Source organism: Gobio gobio (genome assembly GCF_949357685.1).
Source record: "Gobio gobio genome assembly, chromosome: 23".
Lineage (NCBI taxonomy): Eukaryota > Metazoa > Chordata > Actinopteri > Cypriniformes > Gobionidae > Gobio > Gobio gobio.
The window spans coordinates 11,267,280-11,284,772 of record NC_137119.1 but is presented as its reverse complement, the minus strand read 5'-3'; the positions used below and the strand labels follow the sequence as shown (position 1 = coordinate 11,284,772).

At 37.4% G+C, this 17,493-nt stretch overlaps 1 protein-coding gene across 1 annotated transcript in view; it reads left to right on the top strand.

Annotated features, from left to right (window-relative positions):
- Positions 1–17,493, top strand: part of gad2 (glutamate decarboxylase 2) — a 27,169-nt gene extending 9,676 nt beyond the window's left edge. The window contains exons 11-16 of the mRNA XM_079806749.1: positions 1,874–1,938; positions 2,335–2,413; positions 2,585–2,734; positions 4,441–4,548; positions 6,571–6,660; positions 14,516–17,493. Coding sequence (XP_079662875.1) covers positions 1,874–1,938; positions 2,335–2,413; positions 2,585–2,734; positions 4,441–4,548; positions 6,571–6,660; positions 14,516–14,689 — 666 coding nt within the window. The 3' untranslated portion in view covers positions 14,690–17,493. The remainder of the gene's footprint in view (positions 1–1,873; positions 1,939–2,334; positions 2,414–2,584; positions 2,735–4,440; positions 4,549–6,570; positions 6,661–14,515) is intronic.

Genomic DNA, 17,493 nt, shown 5'->3' with positions numbered 1-17,493 from the left:
AATAATTATTATATTTATTAAAATTATTAATTGGATGCCACCTTATTGGGACAATAAAACCCTCCCTACACCTAAACCTGACCAATAAACACTTTATTATTAAATGCACGTTAGACACTTTATTTCTAATTTTCAAATATTTTCTTCATTTTCATTGAAAATAAATATAGCGGACACAGCAATTCCCCAGGAACCAACTAGAACACCCAAGCAAACACTAAGGACCCAATACCTAAGGACCACCCAGAATTTTTTTTTAAAATGGAAAATGTAAAGATTTCATAAATTGTTAGTATTGAACCAGCTGTGTTTGAAATTTGACACATGCATACAATAAAGGACCTCCTTTAGAAATGTAGCTTCATCTAAATGTTTCCTATTACAGAAATTACCTTCAGTCAGTCTGTGTGAGTGTGTACATGTGTGTATTCATTCTCATGGGCCTGATAAGAAAGCCATACCCTGTTCCTCATAATATTACAAATGTTTCCCCGGTGATGCTGTAGCCTCTGGCATTTCAACAGCGACACAGACATATTGTGGCGGCATGCCAGAGCTCAAACACATGCATCACGCTTGCCTCAGTCATCAACCTAAAGGCAGCAGTTAGATATGTAGTATAGATGAGACCTCCTCTGCAGTCTCAAATGGGCTGTGAATATAATGCACCTGAATATATACATATAATATCTGCCTTTAGAAATATATTAATAAAGATGAGGATCATGCTTCCGGTCTATATTGCCAAATGTTTTGGGACGCCTGCCTTTTTAATATGGAGTTGACCCAACCATTGCAGCTATAACAACTTCAACTCTTCTGGGAAGGTTTCCACAAGATTTAGGAGTGTGTTTATGGGAATTTTTGACCATTCTTCTAGAAGCGTATTTGTGAGGTCAGGCACTGATGTTGAATGAGAAGGCCTGGCTCGCAGCCTCCGCTCTAATTCATCCCAAAGGTGTTCTATCGGGTTGAGGTCAGGACTCTGTGCAGGGCAGTCAAGTTCCTCCACACCAAACTCACTCATCCATGTCTTTATGGACCTTGCTTTGTGCACTGATGCGCAGTCATGTTGGAACAGGAAGGTGCCATCAATAAACTGTTCCCACAAAGTTGGGAGCATGAAATTGTCCAAAATGTCCTGGTATGCTGAAGCATTAAGAGTTCCTTTCACTGGAACTAAGGGGCTAAGCCCAACCCCTGAAAAACAACCCCACACCATAATCCCCCCTCCACCAAACATTACACTTTCTAAGCACTGTTCTTGAGCTAATCTGAAGGGCACACAAAGTTTGGAGGTCTGTAGTTGGCACACTGTACGCCTCAGCATGCTGAAAGTAGAATTTTTAGTAGTGAGGAAATTTCACGAATGGACTTATTGCACAGGTGGCAACCTATCACGCTTGAATTCACTGAGCTCCTGAGAGCGACCCATTCTTTCACAAATCTCTGTAGAAACAGTTTGCATGCCTAGGTGCTTAATTTTATACACATGTGGCCATGGAAGTGATTAAGACACCTGAATTCAATGATTTGGAGGGGTGTCCAAATACTTTTGGCAATATAGTGTATCTCAAGTTTTGCTCCTTGCAGAACCAATTGGGTCAAATGGGTGGAGTTTGACCTAGTCCGGCTCCACCTCTATGGATGGGGTGGGCTTAATCTAATTAGGTTTAGCGCTGGGTTTAAGATTAGGGTTAGGGTGTGGTTCGACCTTATAGCTCCACCAAGTAGTTCCCGGGGTGCTTGGGGGGTTGGGATGTCTGGATGTCAAGCCCTTCCTTCCTTTTTTTAAAATGAGAAAGACAAACATGTTTCTATTAACACATAATAGGATGCCTTTAAAGTGACTGTTGTCTCTGTGCTCATACAGGGAGCATGGGGCGGAAGTTTGCTAATGTCCCGGAAACACCGGTGGAAGCTGAATGGAGTTGAGAGGTCAGTACAATCTGCAGTTCTTATCGACTAAATGTCTCGTTCAGTAATGAAAATCTATCCGTGGGCTGAATGGTTCTCTCAATGCTGATGCCACACCCTATAGGTCACACTTCTTCATCTACATAACTCTTTATTATCCCAATTTAACTAACTGGTCTCTGTGCAATCTATGAGAATCCTTAATTTTAGCCCTCCTTGAGAAATCCACAAACTTCTGTTTTAAAAGTTTCCCCTGTGAAATGTTTGGATTTGTTCATTTTTGTATTGACTTGACATTTCACTGCACAGCACAGTGCCTCAGGGAGAAATGTTGTCTGAATCAAAATAAGTTATTATGTAGTTATGTATTCATTCCATGGACAATCATGTGGTATACATTTTTTTAATACATTTTAGGGCAAATTCTATGACCTGGAACCCTCATAAAATGATGGCTGTGCCCTTGCAGTGCTCTGCTCTGCTGGTCCGAGAGGAGGTGAGGCTCTCTGCTTTCTCCATCAAACCAAAACATATTGTCACATATTTTTACAGAGGCCCCAAAAATTATTCAAACACATACAGTAGCCACACTTAAAAACATATGAATGTCACTGCAACAATTTGTTTTAAAAATTTGTTTCCTTCCTCTTCTTGTTATCTGATCTAGGGACTGATGCAGAGCTGCAATCAGATGCAGGCCTGTTATCTGTTCCAGCAGGACAAGCACTATGATCTGTCCTATGACACGGGGGACAAGGCCCTGCAGTGTGGCCGCCATGTGGACATATTCAAACTATGGCTAATGTGGAGAGCTAAGGTATTGTACAGATTATTGATAACACTTCTTATAACTACAAAAAACAACATGAATGAGAGTTCAAATACATTTTTGCAAATAATCTATCTATCTATCTATCTATCTATCTATCTATCTATCTATCTATCTATCTATCTATCATCTATCTATCTATCTATCTATCTATCTATCTATCTATCTATCTATCTATCTATCTATCTATCTATCTATCTATCTATCTATCTATCTATCTATCTATCTATCTATCTATCTATCTATCTATCTATCTATCTATCTATCTATCTATCTATCTATCTATCTATCTATCTATCTATCTATCTATCAGCCTGGTCTCATTGCGAAAATGTACCTCTGGCAACGTTTTTGCAAACCCCAAAATACGTACCAATATGTACATATCACTGCAGTTTCAAAGTGATATGTCCACTGGGTGCCGCCAAAAGCTTCGTTTTTTTCCCGGAACAGATGAGCGTCAATCTGACGTTTTGTGACATTGTTTTTTTAACGTACACCTACACTAAACCCTAAACCTAACCGATAGTGTTAACAAAAGCAAATGTGACAAAAATACAATAGTAACCATGTCTTGTTAGCTTGTGTGAACTCATCTTTGAGCTCTTTTATCATGACTTGTCTTTCACGGGATTCGTACCTGAGCTTTCATTATTACAAGTACAAATCTGTACCAGCTGAGCTACTGAGCAAACTTATTATATAAAAAAAGCCGAGCATATGGAGCAGATTAAGTGACGCAAACTCCAAAATGTATTCATTTACATGAAGAAAAAAAAACGATAAAAAGTGCTTGCTGTTTTACTGCCTCTAGTGTTCATTTCACTTTGAAACTGCAGAGATATGTAATTATTGGTACGTATTTTGGCGGTTTGCAAAAACGTTGCCAGAGGTACATTTTCACAATGAGACCAGGTTGCTATCTATCTATCTATCTATCTATCTATCTATCTATCTATCTATCTATCTATCTATCTATCTATCTATCTATCTATCTATCTATCTATCTATCTATCTATCTATCTATCTATCTATCTATCTATCTATCTATCTATCTATCTATCTATCTATCTATCTATCTATCTATCTATCTATCTATCTATCTATCGTTCTATCTATCGTTCTATCTATCGTCTGTCTGTCTTTGTTATCCATCCCTATCCAATCCTAGGCTAACCTATCCTTATCCTAGGGTAACCTATCCTAATCCGATTCTAGGCTATCCTATCCTATCCTAGGCTAACCTATTTTATCCTACCCTATCCTAGGCTTACCTATCTTATCCTAATCTTATCCAAGGCTAACATCTCATTTCATATACTTTCCTATCCTATCCTAGACTAACCTATTTTATCCTAATCCTATCCTAATCCTAATCCTATCCTAGGCTATCCTCTCCTCTCCTATCCTATCCTATCCTATCCTATCCTAGGCTAACATATCCTATCCTATTCTATCATAGCTAAACTAACCTATGCTATCGTATCCTAGGCTAACCTAACTTGAAAAAAATTTTAAGACAAGAATTTAAATTGCCGCTAAAACAAGCCAGCATCATAGCTGCCCTGCTTAAAATGACAGCTGTAAAGACACTTGGAACAGCAGTTTTGCTACAAGGTCATCCAAATTGTTTGGTTGTACAGTGAGGTATATTGTGTTATCACAATGTTTGTCCTCTCTCTTATTATCTGAAGGGCACTATTGGATTTGAGGCTCAGATTGACAAATGTCTGGAGCTTTCAGAATATCTCTACAACAAGATCAAGGACAGGGAAGGATATGAGATGGTGTTTGATGGAAAGGTAAGTTGTATTAGATATGTTTAATTCTTTTGGCATCCTGTCGTCAATGATTTTTATTCAGTAGAAATCAAGAAATGGTTCAAGAAAAGAGAAAATCACTTTCTCAAAAAACAACTACTTGGTTTGAGCAAACAGAATGGCTGCACACAATAATTCTAGCAATAATGTCACAATAAAGCCACACTAATGGACAGATATTTTCTGTTATTTTTACAGAGAGGCTGCCGTACCACAATTTAAATTCATTTTCTGTGCATTCTATTATTGTGATATGATCCCAATACAACCCCCCGGTTTCACAGATATGGTTTAAGCCTAGTCCCAGACAAAAATGCATGTTTGAGCTGTTTTAACAGAAAGCAACATATCTTAAATTTATCAGTGCCATTGTTTTGTCTCAAGATGCACACCAGTAATGTTTTTTTATTTTTTTCTAAAGCATGTTTACAAAAGCTACTTAAATGTCCAAATTGATCCTAATCCAAATTGATCCTAAAGGCCTAATCCTGGCTTAATCTAAACCCTGTCTGTGAAACCAGGCAAATATAACCCACCCATCTTCCTGAATGAATGAATAAGCCGCAGTGTAGATTAGGCTTCATGTTGATGTTCAGAAGTCTGCGTGGGACTAAACATGATACAGCTGCACACTACCATTCAAAAGTTTTGGGTCTGTAATTAATAATATTAATTAACAACATACTGACTCTAGGGTTAAGAGTAGGGTTTGATTTCTATTTAAATATATTTTAAAATGTAATTTATTCCTGTGATGGCAAAGCTGAATTTTCAGCATCATTACCCAAATCTTCAGTGTCACAAAACAGTTGTGCTGCTTCATATTTTTGTGGAAACCATGATACATTTTTACAATATACAATGAATATAAAAATTCATAAAATTTATTTGAAATAGAAATAATTTGTAACAATATAAATGTCTTTACAGTCACTTTTGATTAATGCAATATGCCCTTGCTGAAAACAAGTATTAATTCTTTCAAAAAAATGTAATGATCCCAACCTTTTGAACGTTAGTGTCTGTGCAATGTGTGTATGTGCTAATTAATTCACAAATGCTGCTTTAATAATGTTTATTTTTAAAGAATCTAAACTTTAATGTGGTTCATTTGTTATTTTATTATGTATATGTATTCAGAATTTAACAGTGGGATGGAAATGAATGCAGTTGATATTCCTTCATTTAATTTAGTCCTGAATTGTCAGGAAATAGCACATCTGCTAAAGATGCACAGTATTTCACATTTGATGCCTTTTTAAAATCCTCTCTAAATTTAAATGCAAGTCCTGTATTTCTAAGTAATTCTGTCCAATGCAGAGCTGATTGTGTGCACTAATTCAGCTAACATGAAATGTTTCACCCTTGAAACGACTGAGCAGTCGTTCGAGGCTCATTTAAATGTAAATTGTGCCCGGTGCCAATGTGACAAAATGATTTGGCTGGAGGCTTCTCAGTGAGCGCACCCTTGTTGAAGTCAGTGCAGTGCGAGGCGAGGAAGGTTGCGGTGTTGCAGTATGATCGAATGACATTTAACAAAACATTCCAGCTCTCGATTTGATGTTTAGCAAGCTGTTTTTGGCTCGAGCACTGTGAGGTACGACTCGATCTGTGTTTTGTCTGTGTGTCCCACCATCTGAATGGCTAATGAGCCCTTTTCACTGGTGCATGGAGGCATTCTTCTCCAGCATGGCCCCTAGAGTCGCACAATGGGGATGAGGGCCTCTAATGGACTGTAGTGTCTGTCTATGAGCTACCTGCTCAAGCGCTCAAAGCAAAGCCTTTTGATTGAATAGATTACATGGCTGCTTCCAAACTGACAGCGACAAAAAATCCCATTATGGCCCCAGACGGCCCCTAATCGAATATTCCGTCACGGATCTTTAATGGACTCCCCAGAGTGCTCTATTTATGCAAGCGTGTGTTGTACGTTAAATTGAGTGATAGGTGTGTGTGTTGTGCGGACGTACGCTGATGCTATCTGCTGGTCTCGTGTCCTTGCAGCCTCAGCATACCAATGTGTGTTTCTGGTACCTTCCACCGGGTGTGCGCTACCTGGAGGACAAAGTGGAGAAAATGAAGCGTCTGCACAAGGTGAGAAAAATTCGATTCAATCAATGGATGTGAACTGAAGTCTTACATTTCAAATGATGCATATTGCTTTTGCAGCAATCGTACATTGCGTTAAAAAAAGAAGGGTACCCTTTATTTTAAGGTGTCGTCGTTAGAGTGTAATTATATATTTAAGTACTGAGTAATATTAATTGACTACATGTACTTACTATAGGATTAGGGTTTGGTTTAGGGTTATTTGCATGTAATTATGCATTATGTGCTGTTATTACTATGGTGAGTACATGTAACGTGTAACAAGGACACTGTAAAATAAAGTGTTACCAAAAAGAATATTAGGTCCCACTTTATATTAACTATTTCACTACTATGTACTTACATAAAAAAATAAGTACAATGTACTTATTGTGTTTATATTGTATTGCAAAACACTTTTGCTGATATTGAGGTGGGATACGGGTAAAGTTAGGGACAGGTGTGGTGGTATGGGTTAGGTGTAAGGGAAGTGTCAACAGTGTAACTATAAATGTAATACAGTTAATTACAGATGTAATCACATGCAGGTAATTTAGCCACCTTGGAATTATAAGTTTCTATCTGCATTCTGACTGGTTTGGAGATCTTGAGCTTTAAAGTTTTTTTTGCATTCCATTTGACTGTGTAGAAAGAACCTTTTTATTTTCTAAATAAAAAGTTCCAAAAAACTTAAAACTTAAAAAACAACATCACATAATGTAAAGAAGTTGTCACAGAATAAGAATATGTGAACTCAATTTTGACAAAAATGTCAGATAGAACCTTATAATTCCAAGGGGACGATTTTTAAAATGTAAGTACAATGTAAAAACATGTATGTACACAATAAGTGCATTGTATCAAATTATTAATTTAAATGTAAGTACATACGGTAGTAGTTAAGACCACCTAATATAAAGTGGGTCCGAATATTAACCTTAATGCTTGTTTTTAGGGTTGTGAAAAACCCCAAAGTCATGTAAAAAAAAAATATATATATATATATATATACACAACATTGAGATATCAGGCACTTCATGCTATTGTCTTATGAGAACGGATTATGAGCAAAAGAACAATCAATAATCCATTAGCCTATACAGTATATAAAATATAATTTCAATTTATTAAATTTATTGAATTTATGCAGAATTTCCATATTCAAAATGGTTACATATGTGTGTTGTGATACAAAAGGAATAAAGCTTGAATAGTATATATCTATTTTGTTTATCCATCTATCTATTTTAGTAGCACTTTATTTTACAGTCCTGTTCCCCATGTACATACTATGTATTAGTAATTGCATTAACTGGGTAATAACTAGGTACTAACCCTAAATCTAACCCTAAACCCAACCTTAACCTATGCAGTTACCTTATATTATCCAGTAGTTTCTTAGGTAAGTACACTATTAGTACAAACAAGTGCACGTACTGTACAATAAAGTGCAACCTTTTTTTTCTATTTAGATTTTGTGTAGGAGTAGAAGTGTGCTTAATTGGATTGAATGTGCACTTGTAGTGTACTTAATGTGTATTAAAAGTGTACTGAAAGAGAGTAAACTTTCATGACTATGTTTCTTAACATAGTAAGTACAGTTTTAAAAAGTGCACTGTGATCATGTCAAATTAATAGTTTAATTAAAGTGCACTATTTTATGTGTTGACTACGACACTAAAGCACATGATTGTAATTTTAACTGTAGCGTGTTATTCAAAAGTTCATATTTTTTAAATGTACTAATTTGGGACTTCATCATTACAAATGTGTAATTACAATTATCCTATATTTAAATTCATGACATACAAGTTTCAGTAGAAGTGACATTAAAGTATATTTTAGATTACCATAAATGTTTGTCAGTACATACGGCTGTACACTTTAACCATATTTCAAAGATAATAGAAGTAATTATGAAATTACATATAAAGATGTACTTAAGTCCTACTAAAGTGGGTCAAAAAGTGGGGCACTCTAAAGACCAGCTAATTGCATTTAATATAAATTTAAACAATAACACATGTTCGTTTCATTCCAATTAACATGCAATTAAATGTCCGGGAACATTACATTATGTTTGCACTTAAGAATATTCTTTCCACAATTAGTACTCTTTTTAAAAGTATGTTAAAGTGTGTGTCTTTTTTATGAGGGTTATTAAAAGAATCTGAAGGGAAATTATGTTCATTTTAAAATGACTAACACTTGGGCTCCAAACATAATAATAAAGTTCCAGCACATGACGGTTAATGTGATGTCTGTTTGTAACGTCTAGATGTTTCAAACCAGAAAAAATATCTAAAATGACATTCGTGCAGTGATGTCAGTGTAGGGGGAGGGGCTGCTCATCAGGTGTCCTTTCATTGGCTGGCTGCTCTTCCGTCACTCCCATGCCAGCAAAGCTCTAATCGGCAATTAGGCTGAACAGATGGCGCTCGTGCTAGTCATACAAAGAGGGTCTCTATCTAAAGCTACCCACAAACCCCTCCTCATCTACCTGAAACTAGAACAGTGTGTGTATTTATGGTGCAGGGACGCTGCAAAAGGTTTTTGTTCGTCTTTTAGACGTACATGAAAAGACATTACTGGACAGGTTCCAGTATATCAAGGCTTGTTTCATAGATGGAAGGTTATGTTGGTGCTGGATACAGGCCACTGCTGTTAATAGCTAGAAACCTGCTACAGATTTGAGGGGAAGTGAGTGTAATTAATGGGTGATGAGTGACTGTGTGTCTTTTATTCAGATTACAGTCCCACATACTGTCCAATGCTACTGCTCTAATCAATTCAGTTCTGCTCACAGCTAAGCCAAGGACAGATTGTGTAGTAAGTTACAACATGAGGACATATGCTTACACGAAAGCACTTTATTTATATTCCTTAAACATTTTGGACAGGGTTTGGTCTGATCTAAGCGCATGGTCTGAAGCGCACGGCGCAGGTGCACTTAGGGCGCATCCGAATCCACTTTTGCTAGTTTAATGACGGGAAAAACGGTCGGCGCTGGTCCAAAAGGGTTATACCTTGTCTCTTAATTGAGTCATGGGTGTGTTTTGGGTGTAACGTGCTATAAACCAATCAGAGTCTCATCTCCCATTCCCTTTAAAAGCCAGTTGCACTTGCACCATGGTGGATTCGCTATTTACATGGCGGAATTTGCGAGTGGATAGACTGAACCCTTCTCCAGAGAGAAATCCTTTTATTTTTAATATTTAAAAATGTTTGTGTTCTGCTGCGTGTCACTGTGTGTGTAATAAGTAGAGTGTACATGCGTTGTGCACCCGCCTATAGGCACATATTATTAATGTGCCCTTTAAATAACACAAAAATACTGCAGGTTTTTGTTGGTCAATGGCGCAGTCATTTTCAGTTGCCTCAAAATAGCAACGTGCCAACAATGCCCACAGTCTTTTTAAATTGTCTTTTAACTCTCCCATTGATTATTAAATGTACATCAAAAAAAAAAAAGCCAAAAAACAGTCAAATAAATATTTTATGCATTGTGTTATCAAAGTATGGAGGCCATAAAAGGGAGATGGTGATGGGGAAAAGATATGAGATGGCAGGAAAATTATTCGTCAATGCTTTTGTGTTCCCCTGAAAGCCTTTACATTTGATCGCAAAACGTTTGTGTTCACTTGCAAAGAACTCAAAAGCTTTGCGATTGAATGCAATTGGAGTGCAAAACATTTGCGAGAGATTGCAAAAGCATTGCCATATCATTTTCCTACCATCTTATATTTCCCTTTAGGAGTTCTGTATGAAAGACTTTCTCAAAGATAGTTCACCAAAAATGAAAATTGCCATTATTTACGCACCCTCATTTTGTTACAACCCTGTATGACTTTCTTTATTCTGTAGAATACAAAAACATACAGTATATATTTTCAAAATTGTGCTTTGTCCATACAATGAAAATCAATGGGGTTCAGTGCTGTTTTGAATCCCATTGACTTTTATTGTATAGACAAAAACAATTGTGGAATGGAATGACGGTGAGTAAATAATGACCGTATTTTCATTTTTGGGTGAATTATCTCTTTGAATATGACACTTTTAGCAGTTGTCTTACTGTATTTGCTTAAATTCAACTTTTTTTGTTCCTTTTGCTTTCTATAAATGTTTCTTGAGCAGCAAATGATTTTTGAAGGATCATGTGACACTGAAGACTGGAGTAATGATGCTGAAAATTCAGCATTGCATCACAGGAATAAATTTCATTTTAAGAAACGTTAAAATGGAAAACAGTTATTTTAAATTGTAATAATATTTCACAATTTTCACAGTTTTTTGCTGTATGTTTTATAAATGCAGCTTTGGTGAGCATAAGAGACTTAAAAAATAAAAAAATATATATTTTAAAAATCTTACCAAAGTTTTTAAAAGTAATTTAAGTATACACCTGTAGACAGGGTTTTCAAAGAATATTTAGTAACCACAAAAGTTTGCCTTCAAGTTAGTCAGAATGCACTGAATTTAATTCAGAAGTTACCTTTTCCTAAGGTAACCACAGCAACAAATCAATAGGCTGCTCAAGCGCTTTGCGTCCGATCAATAACAGTGCATCGACAAAACAAGTATTGTCGTCGTGATTTAGGGCTTTATTATAATTGTACACCATTGGATTTGGTAAGAGGTGTGTTTGTTATCAGGCTTTTGTGCTATACTGTTATTAAAGTGCCCCTATTATGCTATTTTAAAGGTTCCTAATTTAGTTTTGGAGTCTCCTACAACAGGTTTACATTTAATTTTCTCATTGCACATCACCACATTTTTCAATGATTATCAAACGACTCATTAAGAAGCAATCGTCAAAAGGTTATACTGCTGTTGTATCTCTGTGGTCATTTTAACCGACTCTTCACATCTTCATCCTTTAGAAGTGTTTAAAGAATTTGCTTTTGCAGAACAGAAAACAGTGTATTTCCAATATGTACACACCACGAACCAGCTACAGTGTTTAACAGCCCCCTGAAATCAAAATGGAAGCTTTTTAGCTTTTAGTATGACTATGTTAGCCTTAAAGTTAGGAATAAGCTGGTGTGTTCCAAAACAATGACAAAATTCGCATTTAGGAGATATAAGCATTCAAAACTTACAGTCTCTCACTTCCGTTAAAATTAATCACAGATTTTGATGACATCATCGCAGACTTCACCTTCTCATCAAATCTTCTGTCCAATCAAATGCGCTCTAGAATCTGAAGCGTCCCGCCCCCTACACTATAAATAGACGCTGAAGCAGCCGCTGAAATCGGTCAGCTGTTCACGCATTTACTATTTTCTACATGGTGAATGGCACATAATGCACTATACATGAGATAGGAAATGATTCAGACAGTGTAAATATGCTTTCAGTTTAGGCGAATGAAGCCTGGTTTCACGTTACTATCACGCGCACTGCAGCAGTGCACACACATAGTCTAGACCAGAGCCATTGACTAGAGACACGAGAGCGCAGCGCGGATCATATGCGCGAGTCGGCGCATACAACAAAACATATCGGACCCATTTAAATTCTGCACAGAATGCTGTATTTCAAAGCGATATGGAGGAGATTATGATGATAAACAGTTAGAGATTAGGTGGAAACTGTGACTTGTGGCTTTTCCAAACAGAAAGGCTCTAGTCAAACTGGGATATTAACGAAACACTATTCAAAAAAAGGGGAGGAGCTGCTAACAGCTGGAGCCGTTGCAGGGGAAATTACGACAACACATTGAATAATGCTGCGCGTTTCAAAGCACTTCAGTGAGCCTTTAAGGGAGGGTCCAAGTAGACGTTGTTCGCGGGCAGCCAATAAAGAACATAGTTGGGCATTATGCAGACGGAAATGAGACTGGAATTCCAGCGCTATCTCACAACCAATTCGAACTTATTTGAGCAACGTGGCTAATTCGTAGAAATTCGTACGACCTCACCTTTTTTTGCGGATTTGTGTGGTTTGTCTGTACTGCAGTGATAGGTAGGTTTTAGGGGCAGTGTTAGGGCTTAGGGGTAAGTCATTAGAAAGAAAACATATGAATTGACGACCAAAAATACGTATGAATCACTGTGAGAGCTTGGAAATTCTTGACAACTCGTTTAGGCGCTTTCCTTCTTTTTGGATACAATGGGCCTCATTCATGAAACACGAGCAGAAAGAATTTGTCTGTAAATTCGTAAAGCCGCTCTAACATAAATTTTCGGATTCACAAAAAATTTTGTATTTTCAAAATGTTAGTTGGTACGAAAGAAATTAACACCTGCTCCCTACCACGTGTAAATGGTGCGTAAAACATTTGAACGTTCTATGTTCTAATGTAGGCAAACTGATGACATCAACGGGTAATAGGCAGTGCTCGTCACTGTCACTTTTTACCCAGCCGTCCAATCACAGTGGAGGAGGAGCAGGACAAATACTACACCCACCAATCATCCTACTTGTACACCGACTGAACAACAAGTTAATACTGCTTTTTACGGCATTTTTTAATATTCTTCAAAATGAGATACTAGTAACACATTACTGCCATAGATATTCTGTATCATATTCATAGCAATCAAAGTATCTCAGCTGGAAAAACGCTGCCCTTGCAAAGCGCTTTCAAGCGCCACTAGGTGGCCGTTTTCAGAAGTGAAGTGAAGTGACGTGTGGCCAAATATGGTGGCCCATACTTGGAATTTGTGCTCTACATTTAACCCATCCAAGTGCACACACACAGTAGTGAACACACACACCGTGAACACACACCCAGAGCAGTGGGCAGCCATATTGCTGCGGCGCTCTGGGAGCAGTTGGGAGTTCGGTGCCTTGCTCAAGGGTCTCACCTCAGTCGTTTTATTGAGGGGGGAGGAGAGCGCTGGTTATTCACTCCCCCCATCGACAATTCCTACCGAACCTGAGACTCAAACCCGCAACCTTTGGGTTACAAGTCCGACTCTCTAACCAATGAGCGCTGAGTGCCCGGTGATCGCCTGGATCTCACAACTCCAAAAACGCAAGAATATATATTTTTTTTAAAATAGGCGCTCTCTTTATAAAGAGCTCCTGACGCTCTATTCGTGTTTGGTGTGAATGCAGCATTAGGCCACGACTGCCCAGAAGACTGCTTCAGAAGAGCGTTTTTAGCTGGCTAAAAATGCTTTGGTGGACACACGATAATTTAATATTTATTGCTAGGCATATGGTCAATTAGTCTCTTTAGCATTTATGCAATATACTGGAGCCAAACCTGAGTAAGAAGTCCAGAAGATTCCACAGCGTTCCTGCACACGTCATTTGCAGTGGGCGGGGATTATGCTAATTATGAATGAGCATAATTCTAACGCATAACGCGTGTCCTATTTACGAATGTTTGGAATTCATTAATATACACACGTTTAACTACAAAATCTGTGGTATACGAAGAGTTTGTGAATCTGGAGGAGAGTTTTTGTAAAGGTCCATTTTTACGTGCAAATTACTCCCAATTTGCTCATATATTTATGTTTACATTCACAGACAGCTGTATTACACACTGCATGAAAGGGAATATTCAAAAAAGCATAATAGGCATACTTTAAAATGCTGTTTGCTAAGGTGGGCAAAACATTTGCAGAAAAGATTTACATGAAGGAGAGACCTGTCATATCAAGACACCAGACCATGATAGAGGCTCTTTTGACTTGGACCAGTAAACAACCACCTAGTGACCCAATAGCAACCAGCCAGTACGCCCTGGCAACCGCAAGATGTTAACACTTTAGGAACAGTATGGCAATGCCCTGACAACCACCAACAGCGCCAACAGCAAGTTTTGCAAGGGCAAATAGTCTTTAAAACTTCTAGAAAACGTGATATACATCATTACCCAAGCTAATAAAATGTTCTCTCACAGGTTGCCCCTGTAATCAAAGCCAGAATGATGGAGTATGGAACGACCATGGTGAGCTATCAGCCGCAAGGAGACAAGGTCAACTTCTTCCGTATGGTCATCTCTAATCCAGCCGCTACCTTTGAAGACATTGACTTCCTCATTGAAGAGATTGAGCGACTGGGACAGGATCTTTAAAATCTTGCGGCACCAAAACCTGTTATTCTTGTGTCCCTGGATGGATCGAATATTTGTTGTGAATGTAACGGTAAATCTTTGATTCCTCTTCTCCAAAGTCACATAAAGATAGTATGATTTAAAAAAATGAAAATATGAAAATATCTAGACTTTAGTATTGTAGCGTTGTTGTGGGCTTCATGGTCCAAAGCCCTGTAAAAGTGTTACCGTCTGCTTTTACTGTCTATCTTATGTCTTTGACATGACTTTGTTTGTTTACATGTGTTTAATGAGAATATGAAGAGTTATTTGCTTCTATTCAGTGCAGGTCATATGTTTCTATTTGACCAGTTATTCAAAGTGCCAGATTTCATTAATATATACGACTATATTATGATAGTAGAGACACATAATTATCCAAAACCACTTCATCGTACCTAAAGCTTTTGCAATCACAGACAAAGTGGAACTTATGTTTTATCGATTTGTCAATATTCAGAAGAGTTTTGACATGATTAAGAGGTGATTAACATGCACAAATATAACGTTTGACTGCGCTGGAAATTGATATTGACAAGAGGCTGGCTGCAGTGAGCAGTAATTTTATGTAATCATGTCTGTTCAAAAAAAGAAAGGTCCTTTATATGCTACAATGCTTCTAAAAGTTGACTAAATTAAAATTATAATAATTAAAAAGAACAAAAATAAATTAAAATGTATCTTCCCCCTAATAACATGCAATTGACTAAGAATATTCCATATTCCTTTAGTTGGAAATTCAAAATTTCCAACTTTATTCTTGGAAAAGTGCAATAAAACAGCATTTGAATGGCATTGGTCTTGGAAACTCGTTGTGAACGTGGCACTGACCAGGTAGATGCTCACTTTTAGGCAAGTCAAATAAAAAAGAAATCAAATATTCATTCTATCAACAATGTCCCCTGAAAAGAAACAATAGCACATGCACATCCTGTATTTAACTTAAAACACATTTAGTCCAAACGTGTTGTAACACGCTTAGATATACATAATAGCAATAGATTTCTTAATTTACCGACCCGTTCATGTACTTATTTAGCTTTCTTATACAGAATTATAGATATTTCAGGGTATTAACAGTGCTAAATTTAATATTATATATAAACTCCAAAAAGAAAATAACACATAAGTATAATAGGGTTCTGCCCTATGATAGTGTAAATAGACTTTTAAGATGTTCTTGATCAGTTACATATCTATGTGAATACATCACTGTACTGTATATAAGGCAGAGTCTATTTGTGTGGTAAAAAAAAATATTATTTTCTCTATTCAACCAATATTTAATCATAAATGGTTGTGTGTGCGCGTGTCAGATGTGTTGAATATGATGACTTATGTAACTGCAAAGATATGTGTATGAAGGAACTGGCTTTAAATGCACTTGAAGCCACTGCATTTTAACATTCTAACTTGAAATGAGTATTATAGCACATTTCGGTAGTTATGAGAGCCATTTCTGAACCAATGCTGGTTGTATTTGTGCCCAAGTGATAAACTTGACATCCTGTGCCGATTTGTATTTTTTGTGTGTTTGTAACTGTATTGCCTTAGTATTAATTGCCAGTATTGTCTAGTTCTCCTAAAGAGGAGCTTGTGCACTTTAGCTTATATGTATGATGATCTGTCCAATGGATGTTCATAGTTTGATGTTTTAAGAAACTGAGCGTTGTCTGAATGTGTCCCAGCTTGGATGTCCCTTCAGGGTGAGAGTTGCTTTATAGTTGAAATCCTTTGTAGATTTGCTAATGCTACGTTACTACCTGTAAACTTACAGAATGCAATAGTCAACCTTGCTGAAAAACACAACTGAACCCAGCCTCATCTGGTCTGAGCCAACTTCAACCAGCTAACCCGGCTAGTTTACGTTGTCTTTTCAGCACGGAAGGAATGCTAAAAGTTCATATTTTTTGAGATATGAGTGTTCTTTCAGTCCCTTTTCAGGATCGACAAGCTGTGTCACATAGTTTGTGTATATTAAGCTCTTGTAATCACGACAAACGCATTAACATCCTCACCGTGGTAGTCTTGGAACGCCCACCGTGCCGTCTTTCCCTGCCGCTGCTGCTGCTACAAACCTGCTCTCTTTGCACGTGCATGAACGCCTTGCCTTCCGAGCTTGTGAAATACAATCCCAGATATTCATATATATATATACTGTAACCTGGTGTTAGTTTTAGTGGCAATATGGATAGCTTAGCTTCAAATATATAGTACACTGTCGCTAGCTTGCTCACTCTGTGTTAGCATTACCCAACGTATTAATCTGCTAAGCAAGCATGTTCTGTCTGGCTAGAAGTCGTATGCTTTTGCAACCGTATCTCTATCTTTCTCTCTGTCTATCGCTTTGGTTGTTTTCCGCAGCTTTAATATTAGTGTGTGTAGTTTCTTGGCATGCCTCTATATAAGCATATTCGAAGTCTCAATGTTTCTCTATCGCACTCTCTCTTCTTCCTGTGTGTCTTTCTCTCTTGCTTTGCCCCGTAGCAGCTCTCAGACCTTTAAGAGCAGTGTTTTCCCACTGTTTCACGGCTACCCATCATGTTCATCGGTTTGTCTTACGAGGAACTCATGTGTTGTCACGAACCTGCCCGAACAGGGTCTGGATGAATTCATTTTTTTCTTTCTCACCCGACATTGCTTGAAAGAAAAGTGATTATCTGAGGAACTGACGTTCAGATGAAAGTTATAAACTAGTGTGTTGAAATTATATAGAGAGAAGCAGATAACAGACCCTATTGAAATGTGTTTTGCTTTCATGGGAAACACCAATAAATGTTACTGCC